Source organism: Tripterygium wilfordii, chromosome 9 (assembly GCF_013401445.1).
Source record: "Tripterygium wilfordii isolate XIE 37 chromosome 9, ASM1340144v1, whole genome shotgun sequence".
Classification (NCBI taxonomy): Eukaryota; Viridiplantae; Streptophyta; class Magnoliopsida; order Celastrales; family Celastraceae; genus Tripterygium; species Tripterygium wilfordii.
In genome coordinates this window covers 1815195-1838099 of record NC_052240.1, presented here as the reverse complement: position 1 = coordinate 1838099, position 22905 = coordinate 1815195, and the positions used below count along the sequence as shown (strand labels likewise).

Sequence of the window (22905 nt, the reverse complement as noted above, 5' to 3'; positions counted from 1 at the left end):
TAAAGTCTTGGGCTTGGATCTATACTTACTGGATCCATTGTCTCTTATTGATTAAACGACACAATTTACTAAATTTTGTAAGATTTAACACTTACCAATGGTCCAATATTGTCATTGTAGCTTGTTTGTTTAACTCATGCTTCGACTTGTAAATGTCATATTTTTTTGTTCATACCTAATATCATAGTTAACTCCATTTTAATTGTTGCGTTTGCAATCAACTAAAAAACCATGGTTCTTCATAATGCATGCCAACCACAATCTTAGACAAGCATGTATCATAAAGGATACTTTTTTTTTCTCTCTCTTTGAACATATCAATGTTGTCTCAATTAAGAACCACGAGTAGTTCAAATGACACTCACATGTGTAGTATTTCATAGAGATTTCGAGTTCAAGACTCCCACGTCCTCTCCCTCGTATTAAAAAACAAATGTTGTCTCGATTGAGACCATTCCTAAATTTGGCAAAACATCATTATAACATGTTTTCGTGCAAAGTTTTCTTAATTTGGTAAAAACAAGATTTAAGAAATGATGTTGTTCCTTTATTGGGCCCTTAACCGAGTTATCATCACCATATATTGGATAGTTTTTTAATGACGAGCTCAAATGGTCACGTATCTTCTCCACGAAGCAAATTGGGGCGTTACTGTAAACTGGCCCACATGTCCCTTACCTGGGTCATTGATGGGCCGAGAGGGTCCACAAATCATCTTTTGTAGAACAACATGGGCTTGCAAGCGTTAGAAAAAGCCCAATTCCAAAAAAACTTGTCAAGTGGTCAAATACATTTACCATCAAAAGCAGAGAAAGCGCACCAAAAAGTAAAGTAAAGAAAAGGATCATTTCACGTGAGCTCATCCTCGCACGAGCCGCCATGCCCAACCTGAACCCCCCGCCCCTGTCCCCTAATGCGACCTTTGAACCCACAAACCTGACATAAAATCGGGATAGGGAGGTCCAAATTTTTTTATTACAATTGTTACTACCTAAAGTTTTTTAATAATCAATAAATCACCCAATTTAAAATGTCTTTCAGACAATTTGATAAACATAAATCTTAAACTCGTACACGGAAGTTTCCCACCTCCTAACCGCGTTACGAGTTACTACAAGGATGCAAAAAAAATTGGAGCGCTCCCGGCTCCACAAAACCCCGCTCCTCTGCTACTACTAGTAGAGGTAATTTTCAACACTCTTGAGACACGTTATCGCACGTGCGAACTATCACGCGGGCCTGGAGTGGAGTTGATGCTTGACCTATTTGACTTTTGACTATAAATGAACACCCCAAAAGAGACGGCCACAATACGAGCGATGGGATTTGACAAGAGATCCGGGCCGTTGATAGGGAGACAATCTCGAGAACTTTGATGTCCACATGTTGGATGTCGCCGGAAAAGGCCGACACATGATGCTGACATGTCGGTTTTGTTTGATGAAAGAAAAGTGCGGACCCGGGGATTTGCAAATTTTTGCTTTTCGATTATTTCTTTGTTTTTTGGGTTAATTTACCGACAGGTCTCGCCTATGCCACGTGGAAGAGGAGTATAGTTGTTAGATGACTGACACGTGGATAAAGAGCAAAGGGTGGGGACCATTGGATTAGCGCAACTTGGGCACATAAACCGACATGGTGCACGTGATGGTTAATGAAAATGGGCTTTTGTTTGGGTTAACATTGATTAACATAGTGGGTCTACTACGTTTTCTTGTTTTCCTTTTTTAAAATTTTTTTATCAATTCCCATGCAAATATGCGATGTGTTACTCCCACCTCACATAAATTTCTCGCCTAAAAACTGTAAAAATTAAACACATGATTACAAATGTATTGTTCAAGAATTAAACTGAGGATATCTCGAATTCATATAATATAATCCCAGAGAGATTCACCAACTAAACTATCACTCGACTACAGTGGATTATTACATTTGTCATTCAAAAGTGATAGGGATCTCAGTAAATAAAATTTCAATCATCTCAGTGACTGACATGCCACTTGCTAATTCAATCACCATGTTTCGTGGGGCCGTTATATTTACATTAATCAATGGACAATGAGAATTATTGGGATCCTTAACAATTTTATTTGTCATTTTGCTAAAATCTAATTGTGACTTCATAATTGCTCTTTAGTTTTTTTTTTAATATCATAAATAATTACGTTTATGATTCGAATCAAACATTGAGCACACATATGACTAATCCAATCGTTTACCAATTAGGTCAACTCTCATTGGTATAATTGCGCTCTTTAGTTAAAATTGACATTTAACAATCATAACCCATCAAAGAAGGTAGTTTTGATAATTTTGTTGAGAGAGATGATAACAGAGAAATCAAGTTAAAATCTGCTTAATGGTTGGTTTAATGGGCTGGGCCCCTCAAGTGGTACAGCTGAGTAAACAAATTCGGAACAAGCATGGCCCATGACACAACTGGAATTTCTCATCTGTCTGAAAAATTAAAAAAAAAACTTTATTAATTATTATTTGATAATTTTCAGAGGAGAAAAACAAAAGATGTTCATTGGGCCTGGACTTTGCTCGCTATCTAAGTAGTGGCTGTCTTTAATTTGCATGTTATGTGTCCTCATCTTCAATTAAAGATGTGTACAAAGATGTTAAAAATCTTTGTCATTTTAGTGAATTGTCCATTTAAAAGTTTCATAAAGTTGCTTCAACTCATATTTAGATAAAATGTTTTTGTTATAAAAGATTCAGTAATTAACCAACAAGAGATGACTTGGTTGAGAATCGACTGAGTTAGGCATATGTGTATCAAATATTCGATTCCAATAAAGAAAATAGTTCTCAGCGCTACTTTTAAAAAAATTCAATAATTCATAAGATTTAAGCACAATTGACTAGTAAAAAATGATGGCTACTTACCTTCGAATATCATAGGCAAACTAAATACGGAACCATTAATGTCAGGAAAATAAAATGTGGCTTGCCTCCTAGTACCCAAATGACCCCAACAAAGAAGATCCAAAATCCGGACCAAAGGAGATTTTGCCGTAGAAATCATTGCAATAGTCATCACATATTGTTCATCAAAATTTTAAAAAATTATGTGAATCTCATGATGATAAAAATACGACATTTCTAATTAAATAGAAAAATTACAATGACTTCTACCACAGAAATCTTAACCCAACCCATCCGAAGTGACACAATGTTTTTGGTCTAAATAAACTGGAAAAAGCTACAAGAAAATCAAATAACTGCCAAAACAACCAATATATCCATATAAATGTAACAAAGAGAGCTATCCAAATTCCAAAGCTCTCATTTTTCATGATCCAGTCCCGTTCCCTGGAAAGATAACCCACACAACCCACTGTCTCTCTCCCTCTCTCTCTCTCTCTCTCTGTTCCTCTTTTTTGGCACCTTGAGAAAAAACTGGCCCTTCAAGTACTCCTTCAAGCTTTGACACTAGTGCATTATATCCTCAAGTGCCGCCTCAACTTTCGTTAACAACTCTCTCTCTCCCTCTCATATTGTCTCAATGAATTTGTTGATGAAGGTGAAGCGTAGTTGAAATTGGGGCTATAACAATGGGCGAGGGAGATGGGTTTAACAGTACTTGGCCACCTATTGGAGCTCCTGTGTTGAATGTGCAAAGAGATGAGCACTTGAGCAATTTTGACAACTCCGTTAATGCGGTGTCGTTTGGTTTTGTTGCTACTGCAATTCTAATTTCCATGTTCTTGGTTATGGCCATCTTTGAGAGATTCGTCAGACCCACATCGACTGCCGGTGGTCGGAGACACGGTGACCTTGAATCCCAGACCGATTTCAATGTCAAGCTTGGTCAACCTTCACCCAAAGTGAGTGGCCCGTCTGTTCAAATTTGGTGTCTATTTAACAATCTATGCACGGAAAAAGTGTTTTTCATTTCTGGGTTCTGGTCAAGATCCTTTTCTTTAACTCTAATACCTGATTTTCTTCATCTTGAGTTCTTGAATTGGTAAGAAATGTATTTTGGTGTTTGAGGAAATGTTGTTGGTTCTCTTTGACAGTTTGGTTGGTTGTTTTGATTTTTCCAGATGGTGATGATGGTTTGTCTGACATAAAGTTTTGGTGCTCTATACTTTCCTTCATAATAATGTGTACTGTTTTGGACTAATACTAAGCATGCTTTTCAGTGTTTGATTCTTTTTTGACTTGAGGAACTTTACCCAAGTCTGTTTTCTTTCAGAATGTGCCTAATTTCATCTCTATTTCTTGAGCTTTGCAAGAGTTGGTGCTACTTTTCCTTTAGTTTTAACAGATATTTTGTTCTAATGTCTCATTACCCAAATGATCCGAGTGTAAATTCAATAGTAAATGATCGTTATAGTCTGATCAACTTGTAGGTGTAAAAGTTGCAGAAGTCTTTATGATTCAACTAGATAAACAGAGAGGCAATTATGGAGGATCCCTCTACCTCTCACATTCTCATCCGAATTCACATGTTCTAGTCAAAATCTCATCATTTAAGGACTTTTTGTGTCTGGTAATTATGATTATTGTGGCTATGGCCCATCCAAGAAGTTTGTCTATTGACTGTTTAGTCCCAAACCAAACTGTCTCATGACTTCACAAGGCACTACTCTGTGTAACTTTAGACCCACACTACTGGATGTTTTAGCCATCAAATTTATTAGTGCCAAACTTTGTGTTGCTCAGCATGGGAAATGGCCTTGTCGGAGACAGGTCTTGTGGGCAAGTCTTAGTTTATGGTCTTCTTATATATTTTTCATTGAACTTGTGTGTCCAGCTAGCTTCATTAAATGAATAAATTCTGCATTGTACTTGGTTTAGTCATTACTGCATTATCATGTGCTATTGTCTACTGAAGTACAAGTATGATGGCAATTAGACTAGTTAGTCCTTAATTATCTTATGAATGATCCTTTATGGGCGCGGTGCATCAATCTGTGAATTTCCATGTGCCATAACTTTGAAGAAACACACAAGGCCCACCTCATAATTCAACTTAAAGTACTTAATTGATGTATTTGAGGCAAAGCTCTTATGGAATGCATGTTATATAAAGTTCAATAGGTACTTGTAGGGTTTACTGTGCAATTATTCTGAAGGATGATTTATGCACACTTTTTTAGCTGGTGCTCAGAGGCATCGGTTCCATGTCAACAGTACAGATCCTTGAGTCGATAACATTCTCTTTGAGTGTGCACTTGAGTCTGTCTTGATTTAGTTAATCCATCTCTCCATATTTGGTTTTGAATTTAGTTGCGACAAACTCGGTGGAAGTGAAAAAATTCTGCCACTATTGGAGTATTTTCATAGTATATATGTTCACGTAGTATTATTTGATCCTTTGCACCTTAGAAAAACTGAAGTCAAAGCACATTCTGGCTGTTGTTGGGATAGTGTTGTTGCCTTATCTATGGGCCAAAATGAATAAAAGAAAAGGAAAAAGAAAAGATAATGCATTGTTCCATGTGCTTGGATCTTTGAGCATGCTTTCTTGTTCATTTGTTGTTTTCTTTCTTCCATTTTTTTAATTGATGACGTACTAAATATCATTTTGATCTAACGATTCAAGCACGAAGATGCAAAATTTCTATTTTAGATTTTAAATAATCTAACTAATTGCATTAAGGCATCGTATCAGAACCATCTCTCTTGAATGAACTTTACATCGCACCATTATTCTGAGATTCACCATGTTATCTCAATTTGGGACATAGGAATTTTGTTGTCTGTGGTTGCTTCAATTGTAAGATAGTGCCTACTTTGATATTTGAGGTCTGGAGATCCGGTACCTTTGCACACACCGCATATTTATATTCCTCGGCATGAAATTATAGCCAATAGGCACTGATTTTCATATTCTTGAGATTTGTTGAAAACTCAAAATTTGTTGTGGTTTTATCAATCTTGTCTGTGTATTAACTTTGATGTGCAAACTTTTGGCATACATTGTGATAGTCATTTGGGAACAGTTTTACGCTCTCTTATCTTTATTGACAAAACTTTGCAGATGACTGTGTATGCTAGTGGAGTTTCCGTCCTGATGCCTGGAGATAACATTCCCAGCTTCATTGCACACCTCGCCCCCGTGCCTTGTCCTCCCGAACGAAATCCATGGCCTCACCATCAACACAATCCATCTCTCAACCCTACCACGAATTCAAGTTCATGACAAGAAAGCTATAGACTTAACGGACTGCTCGCTACACAACTACCATAATCTACTTGGTCAAGTGAAATTGTCTTCACCGGGCATGCAAGAGCAAGCACGCTGATTCATAAGGAACTGCCATTTTCACCAAGAGTTCTTTTATTCTGTGTACATAGTATTAGTTTTTGATGGGTTGGATGGCTTGGCATATATATATATATATACTTGTCTCTCCAAAGTGATGGAGCAAGCCTCTACCCATTGTCAGGTACCTTTGTATTCTCTTCTTTTCCATGTTCAAAATTTTCTGGATGTTACCTGGATCTTGATAGATTGGACTTGATTGACCAGTAAATGAATCTCTCTACTTCTGTGAAATCGAGGAGTTTTTTTTACAAGAAATGGCTCTCCACTGGTTCAAAATTCAAATGGTTTACCGTGAACCCTGGCAGAAGTTTGTATAGAGAAAGCGCAACATGGGCCGAATCTTGTTGGGTTGCGATTCCCTAGTGGGCCTCAGGGATTCGTCGTCAAACCCATAATAACCCATTATTATTCATTTATTCGGCTGTCATCAAGAGAGAAAGCCCAACAGGGTTCATAGGCAAACCTGGGCCCAACAGTTTATGAATAAATAAACAGTCCATGAACTACTCGGCCCAATAAAAGTCCATACCAAACACAACTTCTCTATTACAAGTAGGGGTGGCAACCCTTCCAAATGACTGAAGTGGATTATATGTCCGAAATCTTTATCCAAACACAATTTTTTTGTCCTGTTTAAAATGAGTCATGGTCCAAACACAGGGGTTTACTTGTCTGGACCCTAACTTGGATTAGATTCTTGTACGATTTACTTGTCCGGAGTTAAACCAATTAGGATTTGATCAATTAAGTATGTCCGAAATCAAATCCAAGTTAGGATTCGGACATGTAAATATTTTGTAAACATGTGATATTATCCGATTCGGAACCGATTTTTTTTCAACCCTAATTACAAGATAAAAATGGGACAATGCGTCCATGTGGGGCTTGAGAGGAAGAAAAGCCAACATCAAAATTTGAACATTAGGAGCTTCAAACGTTCCTCCACTCTACATCTGATTTGCCAGTATTTGGATTTGTAATCAGCCCAATAATTTATCTCTATCATTGAACAAACCAACAACGTGACAAAATAGTACAAAATGGCTGATACTTGGCCAATTATCATTCTCTGTAAAGAAAATCCACTAACTGCTTAAAATTATAAAATTAGGACCACAACGGCTATCTGTCTGGCTTCCCTCCACACCAAATCCAAATTTCAATTTATTGGTTCTTGTCATGAAAATATGTCATGCCTCTTTGTCCAAAATGGTAAGGTTTCTTTGTGTAAAAACCATGTTTGCATAAAATGCATGTCAGTGATTTATTCGCACAAAACCAACCTGGAGATTTGGGATAGTCTAACTGGTTATCGGCTTTTGTCAAAGATGCATGCGGGTGGTTTCCGTGTTCAATCTCTAATGGCAGCTATCCCGTTCGATTTCACATTGAGTCCCAACCCAACTTATATGTCGATAAATTGTGCGTGCGACCTATTCAGTCCGAATTTAAGTCGAACTTGGCTGTTCAAAATAGACAAATTCAATGATTTCATTATCGCTTAAAAAAGATTATTAGACAAAATGAGTAGGGCTGTGCACGGTCTGGTTAACCGGACCGTGGAGGCCAAACCGTCACCAATTCAGAAATTATGGATTTGTATTTTCTAAAACCAAAACCATCAAAACCCGTTACTACGGTTAACCGACTAACCGGTTCGGTTTCGGTCCTGTTATGGTTTTTCGTAAAATATCTATTTTGTAAGCAAATCTTAAAGGATTGATAAAAATGTTTCAAAAAAAATCTCAATGAATGATATATATTATATTAATATTTTATAGTTAATCACTTAATCTAATGGTACATAACATTAGTAATTATGTATTATATATCAATGGTCCATATTTAATGACATTATAGTATTAAATATTATATATTATATATACCGGTCCGGTCCGGTTAACCGGTGGTTACAAAAATTCTAAACCATATTCGTACCGACTTAACTCGGTTGGTTTCGGTTTTTGAAACCGTTTGACCAAACTCGGTCAACTAACCGATCCAAACCGGACCGACCGGTCCGATTACCGATTTTGGTCCGATTTTCGGTTTCATTTGCACAGCCCTAAAAATGAGTGATCATAGGTCCCTCAATACCCACGACCAACTTGTTGGAAACGAACATGCAATCTTAATGTTGTTCCTTCCCCTCTATTCAATGGTATGCATTAACAGGCAAGTCCCATTTCTTCAACCAATTAGTAAACTCCTGGTGTAGAGTTAAGAGAGAACCAAATGATGACCATAAATGCATCTTCAACAACCCAGCAACCTCCAATAAACACCCATTTAACTATGTCCTTCCTTCTCTAAAACTTTTGACGAATTGCCAGTGTGTTTCACATTGTGTAGCGCAATGGCAAATAAACAAGAGAGACGACCAAGAGAAGTAGACAATGGCTGCAATACTCTTATGACAATGCATTAAATTTTAACTCAATTTATAATTTCATGTGAGAAACTTGTGTGTAGATGAGCCTGAAATGTAAAGGGGCAAACGTTATACTGTGTAAAAGCACGAAGAAGAGTTTCTAGATTCGAGACTGGGGCATTTTCTTAAGGAAGCTAAAGAGTTAATGTCGAGCCTCGGAATCGTGCTTTGCAACCATGTTCCTCTTTGTAATGAGGTAGCTCATACTCTTGCCCGTATGGCAAAGAATGTAACCGGGAGTTTGAGTTGGAGGGCGGCGTGCCCGCTGCAAGTCGAGGCCTTTATTCGAAAGGATCGGCATGCTTTGTAATTGTCGTTTTTCTAATCAATTATCTTCTCAAAAAAAAAAAAAAGCGCGAAGAAGAGGACGCAAGTTAAAAGCAAAAGGTGTCGATTAATGGGATTACCGATTACGTATCCAAATATCCAAAATCTCATGCCCCTGACAGTGCCAAATCCTCTGATTGACCCTTTGTCTTAATATTATTCACAATTTAAAAAAAAGAAAGAAAGGAAATTAGTACAAAAGAGAATCTAAGCAGAATTCCGTTGTCTGGAAATCTAACTCCGGTGAGAATGTCCCCGGGAATGTTGTCTTGTGTCTCTAACTCCCTAGAGAAAGATGAAACATTCCATGGACACGAGTGGGTTTTCAAGCGATTCATTTGTTGTAGCAGCAGTGCTACTCGGCCGCTTATTACCATCGACACTCTGTTCCTCCACCTTTCTTCCGCCATTCCCGGTAGGATCCAATCTCGCCCGACCCGGTGACTGATTCGTCTTTCTTGTAGACGGGCTCCGACCCGGTGTGGATCTATTGGCAGCACTCAATCCTGTCCTCCTCCCAGAGCTCTCACCCGGATCCCTCCTACTTAGATCGGGCCTTGAACCGCCTCTTGTGAACTGACCCACTTCCCTACTGTGAACCATCCTCACTGACCCACCACCGATGGCACCGTTTCTTTTGGCGGGTGAGTGTTCGGATCTTCGGGTTGGTGACCTTCCCACAACCCGCTCTCTCTTTGGTCCTGAATCGCCGGAATACCCGTTTCTGGATGCCGATTTGGCCGGAGATCTAGCCACTCTCTGCCTCACCTCATCCTCATCATCTCTCTTATCAGTAATTGCAGTGGATACACTCTCACTCAAGCTCAAGCTGCAGATCTCTGAAACTTCAGAAACCTCCTCTTGCAAGCCCTGCTCAACCTTGAAGCCATTGCTTTCCTTGACATTGTCTGCCAATATTGGTTCTACCCAATTTTTCTTGCATTCCTCTTCTTTTGTATTATTGGCTATGCTTGTTGCTCTTGTTGGTGGTATTGGTTTGGGTTCAGGAGTTACAGAAAGAACTTCTTTGACAGTTTCTTCTTCAGCGGAAGGCGGTGGTGCTCTGCTTTCATGTGCGGACTCATAGCTTGACTGGTGCTTTTGAGAAGATGAAGAAGCTCTGTCGGTGCTCCCACAGCAACCCATTTCGGTTTCAATATGAAAGATTCGGGAACTAGAGAGACATTGTCGAAATCAAGTTAAAAGATTGGAGCTTTCAGCGCCGAAATTGGTGGTGTTTAAGGCAAAGACAAAGATTGTAGCTTGAATGAGTGATTCAGTCCAAAGTGGAAGACAAGAGGGGACAATGGGTCGGGTAGAGAGTAAATACAAGCTTACAAGGCCATTTAATGGTGAGACGTATGTACAATTAGACAATCAAATACCAGAGAGTACAGTTGATTCGTTCTTTCTTCCATATGAGCCCCAAATTCCCAAAATAGTTTTTGCCTTTCTTCAGGTCATCTCTCTGCTTTCTTCAATGAATAATTTGGAGGATTTTTCTAATGCGTCTCGTGATTTGTGTGTCTCATAATTTTTATATTTTCTGAAACAATTTAACAAAGTTGCACATGTTCTGGATTTTGGAGATCTTTGTCACTTCACAACCGCGAAGGCGAAGCACATGTGAGCTCATGCGCATTCACGTTATCTCCAATGAACAGGGGCGGTCTGTCCATCAACTAGACTGTTTCTTAGGGCAAATGCAATGAGAAACAACTTACTGGACCAACATTTTTGTTGCCCCGGTCCCACCTCTATTACACAAAAAGTCAAGTCAAACATGTATTCTAATACAGTCACATCAGCAAAACACAAATTTCTATACACTTTTTCTTCTCACACACTTTCTCTTTCCACCCAACCCAACAACATTCCATTCCTCCATATTATCCACAACAAAACTACACCAAAACATCAAATATCAATACATCCACATCAGCAAAACACTTATCCCAATACAGCCACATAAGCAAAACACATTTTACAATACAACCACATCAGCAAAAGACGACATCTTTGTTGGCCCAATACCAATTCACTATTGTATTTGCCCTTAGAGTACTTATAATGGTAAATTGTTGTTAGGTCAATAAAAATTATCTTTTATTGATGTGACTGTATTGAAAATATTTTTTGCTGATATGACTGTATTGACATATGTGTTTTGTTGATGTGACTGTATTTGGATTGTTGTGCATTTTGATGTAATTTTATTAGGGACAACATGGAGGCATAAAATGTTGTTAGCCTCCATGTTGGGGGAAGAGATATTGTATAAAAATTTGTGTTTTGTTGATGTGGTTGTATTGGAAGATGTGTTTAATGATGTGGCTGTATTGGAATACGTGGTTGGCTTGACTTTTTGTATAATAGAGGTGGGATCGGATCAACATTTTTGTTGATCCAGCAAATAGGTCACCATTGTAGTTGTCCTTAGTGTGTTTGTACCTATCAAATGCATCGTTTTGATTCTAGGATGTAATGGACTAAGATTTGGACAAGTCACTCCTGAACAAACTCGTTAAGAGACAGGCTTGCGCTATTAATAATCAAGCCAAACTCGAATAAGGGCGAGCTTGACTCAAAAAAGCTTCTCCGGTGCAAATTTGGCAGTATTGGAGAGCTATCGAGTAACGAATGGATTAATTATCTTTTGCGATATCGTTAAGGGAAAGATGTTAAGTAAAATATATAATATGTCAAATTTTCTAAATAATAAGAAATGTTTTTATTAGGCTCAAACTAGTATGGATTAATTTTGTGTTTGGGAAGACAAAATTACGAGGGCAAACATGAATCGACTCAAAATAGGCAAAATGTTACTAGTGTGAAAGGACTAACTCTTACATGACCCATCCACAGTATCTTAAAAAATCGAAAAAGAACAAACAAAATTTGTATAAAAGGTCTCTATTATGGAGATTTACTCATGATCATCAATTCTTTTGGTGGATGCAGGTCATGAAGCAATTTATATGGATAAGAGTGATTCACATTATTAATATTCACTAGATGAAAATTAACATTTATTTAACAACTAACCTTAAAAATAAAAGAAAGGAGGTTTTGTGGGTTGATAATCAATAACAAATTTCAGCAAATTTTTTAAAATTTTTCATAATTGACCCTAAATTTTATTGATAAATCTGGGAAGTAATGTGTGATTATTTTGGCCAGGTGATGTGTCCAGAATCCAATTAACATGCTTCTGCAATTGTGGTGTGTTTGTGTGATGATTACATTACATAGATTTGCCCTACAAAAAGTGCTAAATCAAAGGTCCCCCACATCACCATACCCTAATTTGGATCTTAAAAAAACCCTAATTCAGATGGGCTCAAATATCACTAAAGCATGTCAGCCTTAGATTCTAAAAAATCTTTATACACAGACATTTTTAAAGTTTGTTAAAAAAAAGCAATGAATCATATATAAGGGTAATTTTAAATTTTGTTTGCTTTATCTTATTTTGAAAAAAAAAAAACAGAATATAACCTATGAGAAGTGACTTAATTGGTAATCGATTGAATTAAGTATATTTATGTCCAAAATTCGATTTCAATTGTAACCATACTTCTCTATGATATTTTAAAACAAAAACGGTATTTCAAAACAAAACATAATATAAAGAAAGTAAAATGTTAAATAAGTAAAGTTACAAATTTCACTTATTTTGAAGAATTGACTACTTTTTTAGTTCTTTCTTGTGTTTTTCACATTAAAAGAGCAATCAATCCTTTAATTCTTAAAAAAAAAATTAGCAGAAATTCGTTAATCCTAATTTGAAAAGGAAATCCTAGGCAATTAACTTTGAAAATATGAAAAACGTTCCGAAAGAATTAAATACTTTAATTATCACTTTCAAAATGGACGTGGACAAGAAGAGAGTTCATACAGAAGGCCGTTGGGGTTTGGCATTTTTTATTAAACAAGACATTATAGGAAACTCAAAAAAGCACTGAAACAGCAAAACCCCACCGGCTCTTCATCAGTGGGAGAGTCCAATACGAGTTCAAACTCTCGAAAGTTTCTCTCTTTTGATGTCTCAACCGATGATTTAGGGGCTGTCAGAGGATATCACTCATTCAATTGAATTGATACACTTTCCCTTAACGATTCTACAAATCTCACATTCAAGTCTCGAACTTGAGTATATACATGAACCGCTTGATTTTAACTATCTATTGTGTTTTTTGTTCTTCTTCTGTTGTAGCCGTTTGTTTACCTGGAAAGTATCCGGGAAAGGGGGACGAAACTAGAGAAAGTTTTGTTTTTTCCAAGTTGGAATTGGGTTGCGAATAATGGGTTTTGCGAAGTCTGTGGTGTCGGTTGGGTTGGTCGTGGTGGCGGTGGTGCTCTTCACGGCGTCGTCATGTCTTGGGTCTACAGACCCTCGTGATGGTAAAGCATTGTTTACTGGTTTTGTTTTTGCTCTGTTTTCTGTTTGGCTAAAGGAGAGTTTTTTTTAACTTTCTCATCTTCGAGTATTATTCATCTTTAATTTTTCGTCCCAATTTCCTTTGTTATGCTCTGATTGTAACTTCGATTAGCTGTTTAATCTTTTGTCCGTTAATTACTGTCAGATTCATGTATGTAACTATGCATGTGTTTGTATATAATTACATAGACCGTTGCTTTTCTGAATAGCGGATCTCCAACTCCAATTGTTTCAGTCACAACCAACTGGGATGCTTTGTTATTAGATTTACTTTGATTTTCTTTTGACGTATAGAGGCATGCATATGGGTGTGGATATTCTTATTGAGTGTGTATGAACATATATTAATGGTGTCAGAAGTACTGAATTTATTGTTTGCTTAATTGCACTGATGTTTTCATTACCTGGATATTCTGGTTCATTTAGTATTTTATGTGTTTGTTTTACAGTCGAGGCATTGAATAGTTTGTACCTTACTCTTGGCTTGCCAGCCCTTGTTGGGTGGGAAGTTCTTGGGGGAGATCCATGTGGAGAACAATGGCAAGGCATTAGTTGTGTCTTCTCAAACGTTACATCCATGTAACTTAATTCATTGTTTTTCGTATTTTATCCACAAAAATATTTGCTTCAAATTTTATGAGCTAAATTGATGGGCAGAAAACTGAATGGCGTGAATCTGGGAGGAACACTGAACGAAGACTTTGGATTGCTTGCATCAGTTATAGAAATGTAGGTGGTTAACCCCAATGAATGTACAGAAAATGCGACTGTTTACATGCTTTGAAAGGACTTTAATGATGTTTTGTGCTATTTTTGGGAGCAGAGATCTTGGCAACAATAACATTGGAGGAAGTATTCCGTCTAGCTTGCCCCAAACTTTAAAGAACTTGTATGCTTGATCTTCAATTATTCTCCTGTCTATGGTTAATCTGGCTTGCTTTAGCATTTTTTTTTTTTCAATAACTCCCAGAATATCTTTGCTTGAACTTCTGAAACTAAATCGTGTTAATTTTTTTTTCTCCATCTTCTTTAGTTCCCTTTCAGGTAATAATCTCAGTGGATCCATCCCAGATACTTTCTCCTCACTAACTCAATTGTTTGACTTGTAAGAAGGAATAAAAATTTGTTTTCCCTGATTTCATATATTCGAATTCTTATTTTTTAAAACTTTAATTGCGTTTAATGCATATTTTTGTTTTCGTCAGGTCATTAAACAACAACACTCTAAGTGGAGGAATTCCAGATGTCTTTGAAAAGCTTACGGTGTTGATGACTTTGTATGCTCTTTAGCTGGATCAGAGTGACTTACCTGATTTATTTTCTTAGGTTTTCGTAGTATTAATCATAATTCATGGTGTAGGGATTTGTCAGGTAACAATTTGACTGGTCAGCTGCCACAATCAATGGGAAATTTGTCTGCTCTTTACAAATTGTCAGGATCTCAACAAATGCATTGTTATATTTTTTCTAAAATATGTATTGTTGCATAATGTCTTTGAGCTGAATATGACTTTTGCATGCAGGCATTTGCAAAACAATAGATTTTCTGGTTTCCTTGATGTCCTTGTAGATCTTCCGCTAAATGATCTGTAAACTTTCTGCCTCCTTGACTTTGTTTCTCTTGTCATTTCCTTGGCAATTTTATTGTTGGATGATCTAACTTGAATCGCAAATTGATAAAATATTGTGCAGTCTTCAACAACTCACAAATTGCTCCTCTCTTTTTTTTTTCTTTTTTTATCTTATAGGGATATAGAAAACAATCAATTCTTTGGGCCTGTGCCCCAAAAGCTGCTGAATATTCCCAATTTCAGGTGAAGATCCATAAGGCACTTCTTTTTTTAGTTTTTTGAGTATTTTCTATCCAAACTAGTGTAGCCCAGTGGTGGCAATGTGACTCGGGATTAGCGGAAACTCGGAGGTCTCGACTTTCCGGTGAAGCCACAAAAGTTGTGGGTGATTGCCGGTATCTGGAGTTCTCTTAGTCTTTGCAGAGATGCGTCCAATGCTGGCCATCTAGAGGTTTCACCTTTCAGGAAAGTGGGAAAAAGAAGAAAGCTATTCGTCATTAATTTCATCTCTTGGATTCTTTTTCTCTGAAATATTTCCTCATTTTTGCTTTCCTTAGATAATTCCCTAGATTTTTGGTTGAGCTATGATGTGGCATTACATGCCTTACACATGTGTTTTCTGCGACACCCTGTGATTTTTGCTTTCTCAATGTCCCACATTCAGAAATTTGGTAATATTGTTATCTACATTAATAATCACAAATAGTTTTTCTAGATGTATCAACTGATACAAAAAATAATGCATTCTTGAAATCAAACTTTTGCATACCATCTAGTTTAGATCATATTGATAGGAAGTAACCTGGTTTTCAGAATAGGATCTTAAACATAAAAGAGAAAACTGTTAACCAGGCATAGTATTAAAAAATAAGAAGAAACATGTGTTTCCATCTTATTTTTATAAGAACATGATAAACTTATTAATACTTACATGGTCAGGTTATTTGAATGTCAGTGAATTCGGTATTGGTACACCGATTGGCTCTTTAGTCTTTACACTTTGGCATTTCTTAGTCTAGTTGGTGTTATCCTCCATTACCCTTTGCTTGCTTTTAGTAATGATTGCAGCTATTATGCAGGAAAGATGGAAATCCTTTTAATACTACTATTATTGCATCCCCTCCAATCGCACTCCCTCCATCAATGCCACCTGCCGAGGAGCCTTCAGATCGTTCTTCGCGGCATATTCCTTGGAACCCATATAACCCGCCTTCTGGGTCTGAAAAATCTCATTCTGCTAGAGGAGGATTTCTGACAACCAAGAGGATCAAATGGATTGCAATTGCAGGGGCTGCAGTTCTAGTGATTGTTGCTGTAGTTGCTTGTATTTTAATGTTAACATGCTGTAAGCGGAAAGTGAACAAGGATGATGTGAGTCATCGTATCAATGCACGTAAAGGCCTTCCAGAAAAACCAAACTATAGTAAATCTTCTACACAATCCAATAAGCAAGTGAAGAATGGTGAGTTTATTTCTATCAACCCTTGTTATAGCTTGGAAAATGATCTTTCCATTTCTTCTTTACATCATTTTTCTTAGAACATGGTCTTTGAGCAGTTGGAAAAGAGACAGTTTTGAAGATGCCACCAGATGTTCAAAGAGCGAGTGATAGAAGAATAGGTGGAGGCGCAAACCCACAGGATGAACAGGAGGTACATGTAAAGAAAGTGGCTTCAAGTTCAAGGCATGCCAAGGATCAAGAGCTTGAAATGTCTGGTGTGGATGTGAAGTTTACAAAACTGCAGCCGCCACCGCCCCCATTTCTTGCCGTACCGAAGCTCGCTGTAGATCCAATTACTTCTGGGCTAGCAACTACCAAGAAGCGTCCGACTGATAATACAAACTTGTCTTCTTCGATTAAAACATTCACCATTGGTTTGCTTCAGCAGTGCACAAATAGCTTTTCTGAAGAAAATTTCATTGGGGAAGGCATGGTTGGCAGTGTTTATTGGGCTGAGCTTCCTGATGGAAGGGTAGGATTATCTTTCACATTGGAATGAATAATGTTTAGTAGAATTGATCTTTTCTCTGTCATGTCGCATTCGTGACTGAGCTCGTAGATCTTATGTGGCACATTCTGGCATCTGCACTTTTTTTTCTTGAACTGTTTTTATTTTGTTAACAGCTTGCAGCTGTCAAGAAACTGACGACTACAGCTTCCAGACTTCAGAATGATGACGAATTTCTTGATCTAGTCTTTAAAATATCTGAACTTATTCATGCTAACGTTGTGAAAGTCATTGGTTACTGCAATGACCATCGCCAACGGCTACTTGTGTATGAATATTTTAACAATGGGACCCTTTATGATGCACTGCACGTGGATGATGAACTCCATGCAAAACTTTCATGGAATGTACGCATTCGGGTGGCTCTAGGAGCTGCAAGTGCCCTCCAGTAAGTAGTGCCACCAACTCAGCTAATTTTAAATTTGTTTCTTAATACAATCAAAGAACTGATGAAATTGGAATCTCAGTTAGAGATGGATCATTATTTTAGAAGAGGACTTAGGTGGTCTTGTTGCATCTCGATCATTTTAGTCTTGAAGATGGCTTAGAGAGGCTGGAAGCATCCTTCTTTTAGATTCTTTGAACATGCGAAAACAGCGAAAGTCCTTGCCACCCATCTTTTGTCAGTTAGCAAGTTGAAGCTAAACTTTTTTTTTTCTTTTTCTATGGTAAGCTATTTGCACGAAGTCTGTCAGCCATCCGTTGTGCATCAGAATTTCAAGTCTGCCAATATTCTTCTTGATGACAAGCTTGCAGTAGGTGTCTCAGACTGTGGTTTGGCCTCTCTGTTGACCGGCTCTGCAAGTCAGGTAATATTTTCATCCTGATTTTCCTGGTCAATTTGTCAGTAAGGTGAATATGTTTGTGTTTTGTACTGAGAGTGACCATCAGCCCTTTTTTCTTGTCTATATGTTCGTGGGTTTGACATGTCTGTTAATATCTTACTTGAGCTTATAGGTTGTTTTCAGTACTGGTTATTTTAAATATATTGCTGATATTGGTGAACTCAATTTCAGTTGTCCCTCAATGCTTACTATGGCTACGGTGCACCTGAGTCCGAGTCAGGAAATTTTACTTGCAAGACTGACGTATATAGCTTTGGAGTTGTGTTGTTAGAGCTCCTCACAGGACGGAAATCCTATGATAGGTTAGGAATCGCTTGAAATAGGGTAGAGTTGTGTTGATATCTGACTTCAGCTAATCTTGCTTTTATTACTTCTTGTCCATTTTTAGGTCGAGAAGTCGAGGTGAGCAATCTCTAGTTAGATGGGCTATTCCTCAGCTTCACGACATCAATGCTCTCACGAGGATGGTTGATCCCTCTCTGAATGGAACATACCCTGTGAAGTCGTTATCACGTTTTGCTGATATAATATCCCGATGTGTACAGGTGAGAGAATACTTTTCCAAGACATTTCTGTTTTTTTTCCCCTTCTGTACTGCTTACTAACAACATTACCAGCAATCATCTGATCGCATAGCCAATGCTGCTGCTTAATTTTGCTAGAGTAACAATTTGCTGATATATTCGATTTGAATTTTCTTTTCCAGTTCGAACCGGAATTTAGACCAGCTATATCTGAAATCATCCAGGATCTTCTACCTATGATTTGAAAGATGCCAAATCAATGAGTCTGAAGAAATCAGAAACAGCACGTATTTGAAAACACGAAAATGATACGTGCAGATTGTTACAATCATAGGTGATTCAGAAACTCTCAAGGACAGTATTGAGGTTTGTAAGTTTTAGGAAGCTCTTTCTAACATTATCAACCGTATTGCTTGGTGGAATTTTGGAGAGGTAACCAAGCTACAGTTACATTCTGGCCTTGCCTTCTATTTATTACTCTTTACTGAATGATGTTCTTCTTGTCATTATGATAAATATTTTTAAGGTAAATGTTGCCTACTTATATAGTTATTTAAACTGTTAATACTTCCAACTGTCTGTCTGATTACAGTTGAAAGCGGTTATATTCAGAGTTAGAATATTTTTCTCTCCTCTCCCTCTGCTCTCCTGTAAGTCTTTCTACTACTGATGTTTTCCAATCTCTTCTGATGTGAAAAGTATTTTGAGACCAAATGAATTATGAGCAAAGAACCTGAATAACGGCTGAAATGCTTGAGGAAAGAGAGCTGTTTAAGTGCCTGGTTCAATCCCCACTCTCTATTGCTGAGTGGGAGGTCCAGTGGGCCTGATGATATCAGAAACAGAACAGAGACTTTACTAAGCTCCTGACCCAACATACTTTTGTGGGGAAACTAATCGAGTCGTGTCAATTTGGGCTTCGGCCTCATATCTTTATTCTATGGCTTCTCTTTCTCCAATCCTTTTTTTTCACATCGATAACTAGAAGTCGTAGATTCTAGAACTTAAAAAAAGAAAAATAGAACTCCTACTTATCTTGCTACCTTCCCCAAACAACTTGACCGACTCGTTCAACAAACAAATTGAATTTTCTATTTTTTTGTTAAACTATGCACGCAATTGTTTTATAAAGTATTTTCGCATATATATATATATATATATATATATATATATATATATACATTTTTTTTATGAACCATTTTCGCATATATATATGCCTAGGAGGGAGTTGAATATGACATTCAAGGTTCTATTATAATTTTCAACTCTAAACTCTAAACCTGTATTGGACGACAGTTCCGTTATCACATATATACACATGCACGCACTATAATGGGTCATATGAGAGAGTTGAATATTACATTCCAGGTTCTATTCTAATTATCACCCGTCTCCTATGAGTTCTTAAAATGAGCTTACAACTTTTGAGGTTTTAAAAAATTTGAAATTTTTTTTCTATTTTGATCGATTTTACGAACCCAATAATATATTTTTTTTTCGAAACAAAAATCAAATTCAACATGAAAAGTGCATGATAATTCTAGATCGTTAGATATAAAACAAAATACATTTTATACACTTTTTAAATTGCATTTGATTTTTGTTTCGAACAAAAAAAATGTATCGTTGGATTCGTAAAACCGATCAAAATACAAATAATTTTTTTAAAAAATATTTTCAATCCTAAAAATTAATACCTCATTTTAGAGTCTCATTTTAAAACTTGATAGAAGAATTCCTGTAAATTTAACGCTAAAACCTTTATGTATATATATATATAATGGGTCATCATTACCAAAGTTCCCAACAATCTTGCTTCCATGGCACGTTTAAAACAAAACCCAGGTATGGATCATCCTTAGTCCTTACCAAAGTTCCTAACAACCTTGCTTCCATGGCACGTTTGAAACAAAACCCAGGTCTACCGCAGACCTCATATGCTTTCCTACCTTAGACCTTTGATGACCACCCCATTCTTTGATTTTTCAATTTTTAACTAGGATTTGGTCATAACATGCGCACCTAAACCTAACCACCTTGGAACCAAACATAACCTTCCCCAATCCCCATCTACATTATAAGAAATATAAAATAACATATGAGAGAGAAAGAGAGAGTTGTGTAACGCATCCCCGGTTGTACCTTTGTTTGCAAATCCTACTATATTATGTATTATAATATAATGCTAGGCACTAAGGTTTGCTACCTTATTTTAGTCAAGTATTGGGATTTGGAACCATAAATTATCTTGTATGGGGGAGACACTCTCGCTGCCAGGTGTTGTTCAACGCATGACTGGCACGATCCATTTGATATAAAAATATCTAAAATGATATGTGTTCATTATGGACATCAAAATTATGGCTATATAATGCTTCCGTAAAAATATATCATTGAATTCGTAAATTTGATCAAAATACATTCATGAATGATACAGTTCCTAGTTATGAGTAAAATTTCTGCTTGCACGGGTCTGATGATTTGAGTTTAATCTCATATTATATGTTCAAAGTATGGCGTCGCTCTCGGTGACAAAAACACAAGCCATCACTCAATTCAACTTGTGACATTTTGAATTGTCTGTCACGGCCAATATACATACAATTTACAATTTTTATGGTTATACGCCAAAACGTGTTTATCTTAATTTTGGACCACAAAGCTGACTGTTAGATAGTACGTACCCAATTGTATCTGACACCAGATGACATGACATAATTGACAATAGGGACAAATTACATAGATTTGACTATTACACAACTTCATTTTTTGCTTATTTAATCCCTATAAATCAAGTCACTAACAATGGCAAACCAATACGTAGGGGGCCGAATGAGTCCAAATTAGGGAAACTTATATATCCCCGAAAAAACATTGGTTTTTTTTAGGTGGCACCCTCGATCAATACATTCGGGTGTGCTTTAAGTAAATCTATCGGGACTTGCTTGATAGTCCGTAAACCACGTATGCTAAGCCAATCCATAGAAAATTCATAAGTGAATTCATGCCTTTGAAAATGATTGAGCCGTGATGGGAGAGCATCCACTTAGTCATTTTGTTAGATACTTTTTTTTTTTTTAATTTTGATGTTAGATACTTACATTAGTTTGAAGCTTGTGGGCTAATAAATCACAGAGCGACAAATCAAGTCTTCACCCAATAAAAAGGTTGTCGGGCCTTTTTCTCTCAATTATATAGTAGGCATGCAAACAATGACCAGTGTTGTTGAGTAATTGTTAGTTTCGAGTTCTTACATTTGTCATAAATAGGACACATGTTAAGTAGATTTTTATTAATTATATATAAATACATGTTGAGTATATATCTCTTAATAATGATCCCACAAGGCCCAAACGCAAAAGGCTGGTACCACAGTCATGTCATACCAACACTGTCTATGTAATCTTGATTTGAAAAATCTTTGTCCCCTAAGAGCATCCACAATGGTGTTACTTGTGCACACACTCTAAATTTCACTAAATTATATTCTCTCTCTTCTCATTTCTCTTAGGTGGCACAATTTAATTGGGTGATTGGGTCCCACAATCTATACTATTCATCAACACTCCATACATTCCAACACTCTATATTCATTTTCTTTATTTTCTCTCTCTTCTTTTTCATCATCTCTCTCTTATTTTTCATCACCTCTCTCTTCCTTTTTATCTTCTCTCTCTTTCCATCATCTCTCTCTTACTTTTCATCACATCTCTCTTCCTTTTTCATCACCTCTCTCTTCACTATTCATCAATTATCATACACTTCAAAGATCAAGTATGAACTAATTTTTCAAGTGTCATTTTTTATCACAAGTGTGCATGTAGTGCTTAACTTATCAAGAAAGTATCATCTCAAGTACCCATTGTGAACATCTAGCGCTTAATTTATCAAGAAAGTATCATCTCAAACACTTCAAAATCATCCCATTGTGGATGCTCTAATATTTTAACCCCAATCCCAAGTGTTTGATGTTTATGGGTTAAAATGGGAGACATTTTTGAGGCTATGTAATTAAGAGTGGTAAAACTCTGTCCGGTTCGGATGACCGAATTCGTCTGACCTTGATCAAATCAAGTTTGGACATAAGTCTTATGTTTGAAATAAGGGTCAAAACACAAAAAAAATTTATCTGGTTTAAACTCGAGTCTGGGTCATTACACAAAAATGTTGTTCGATTTAATTGTAAGGATCTTAACCCGGATTAGATTATTGTTAGATTTACTTGTCCGGATTTAAATCAATCTAGGTTTGGTCAATTAAGTATATCCGAAATCCAATCCGGGTTAGGATCCGGACATATAATATTTTGTAAACATGTATTGTTGTCCTACCCGAAATTGATTTTTTACCATCCCTATATGTAATATTGCTTTTCGATTTATAAATTCACAACGAAAAAACAAGATGATCGGAGTTCGATGTAGCTTAATTACATCTGACCCGTTGTAGTCCCATTTAGGGGCAACAATAT

General features: G+C 36.8%; 3 protein-coding genes across 4 annotated transcripts; 2 read left to right on the top strand and 1 right to left on the bottom strand.

Annotated features, from left to right (window-relative positions):
- Nucleotides 1-3313: 3313 nt before the first annotated feature.
- On the top strand, nucleotides 3314-6517 carry LOC120005284 (uncharacterized protein At5g65660-like). The gene is made up of 2 exons (XM_038854840.1): nucleotides 3314-3836; nucleotides 5999-6517. Exons 1-2 carry the CDS (start codon nucleotides 3564-3566, stop codon nucleotides 6158-6160), a joined length of 435 nt encoding a protein of 144 aa, XP_038710768.1. The 5' UTR covers nucleotides 3314-3563; the 3' UTR covers nucleotides 6161-6517.
- Nucleotides 6518-9091: 2574 nt separating this feature from the next.
- Nucleotides 9092-10723, bottom strand: LOC120006265. The gene has a single exon (XM_038856238.1). It carries the CDS (start codon nucleotides 10188-10190, stop codon nucleotides 9330-9332), a length of 861 nt encoding a protein of 286 aa, XP_038712166.1. The 5' UTR covers nucleotides 10191-10723; the 3' UTR covers nucleotides 9092-9329.
- A 2247-nt stretch (nucleotides 10724-12970) lies between these two features.
- LOC120004776 (protein STRUBBELIG-RECEPTOR FAMILY 3-like) lies at nucleotides 12971-19008 on the top strand. Of its 2 annotated transcripts, XM_038854067.1 has the most exons (16): nucleotides 12971-13448; nucleotides 13935-14064; nucleotides 14143-14214; nucleotides 14309-14374; nucleotides 14519-14590; nucleotides 14691-14762; nucleotides 14846-14917; nucleotides 15009-15074; nucleotides 15234-15299; nucleotides 16136-16518; nucleotides 16614-17029; nucleotides 17182-17453; nucleotides 17739-17874; nucleotides 18082-18212; nucleotides 18299-18455; nucleotides 18617-19008. In XM_038854067.1, exons 1-16 carry the CDS (start codon nucleotides 13349-13351, stop codon nucleotides 18677-18679), a joined length of 2274 nt encoding a protein of 757 aa, XP_038709995.1. In that variant the 5' UTR covers nucleotides 12971-13348; the 3' UTR covers nucleotides 18680-19008. The 2 variants fall into 2 exon arrangements, with proteins under 2 accessions (XP_038709995.1, XP_038709996.1); XM_038854068.1 differs by lacking the exon at nucleotides 15234-15299.
- The last annotated feature ends 3897 nt before the right edge of the window (nucleotides 19009-22905 follow it).

Coding starts and splice junctions, on each gene's coding strand:
- LOC120005284 (XM_038854840.1), top strand. CDS start 3,564: ATGGGCGAGGGAGATGGGTTTAACAGTACTTGGCCACCTATTGGAGCT. Junction 3,837..5,998: donor TTGGTCAACCTTCACCCAAA/GTGAGTGGCCCG, acceptor AAAACTTTGCAG/ATGACTGTGTATGCTAGTGG.
- LOC120006265 (XM_038856238.1), bottom strand. CDS start 10,190: ATGGGTTGCTGTGGGAGCACCGACAGAGCTTCTTCATCTTCTCAAAAG.
- LOC120004776 (XM_038854067.1), top strand. CDS start 13,349: ATGGGTTTTGCGAAGTCTGTGGTGTCGGTTGGGTTGGTCGTGGTGGCG. Junction 14,918..15,008: donor TTGTCTGCTCTTTACAAATT/GTCAGGATCTCA, acceptor TTTTGCATGCAG/GCATTTGCAAAACAATAGAT. Junction 17,875..18,081: donor TGACCGGCTCTGCAAGTCAG/GTAATATTTTCA, acceptor ACTCAATTTCAG/TTGTCCCTCAATGCTTACTA.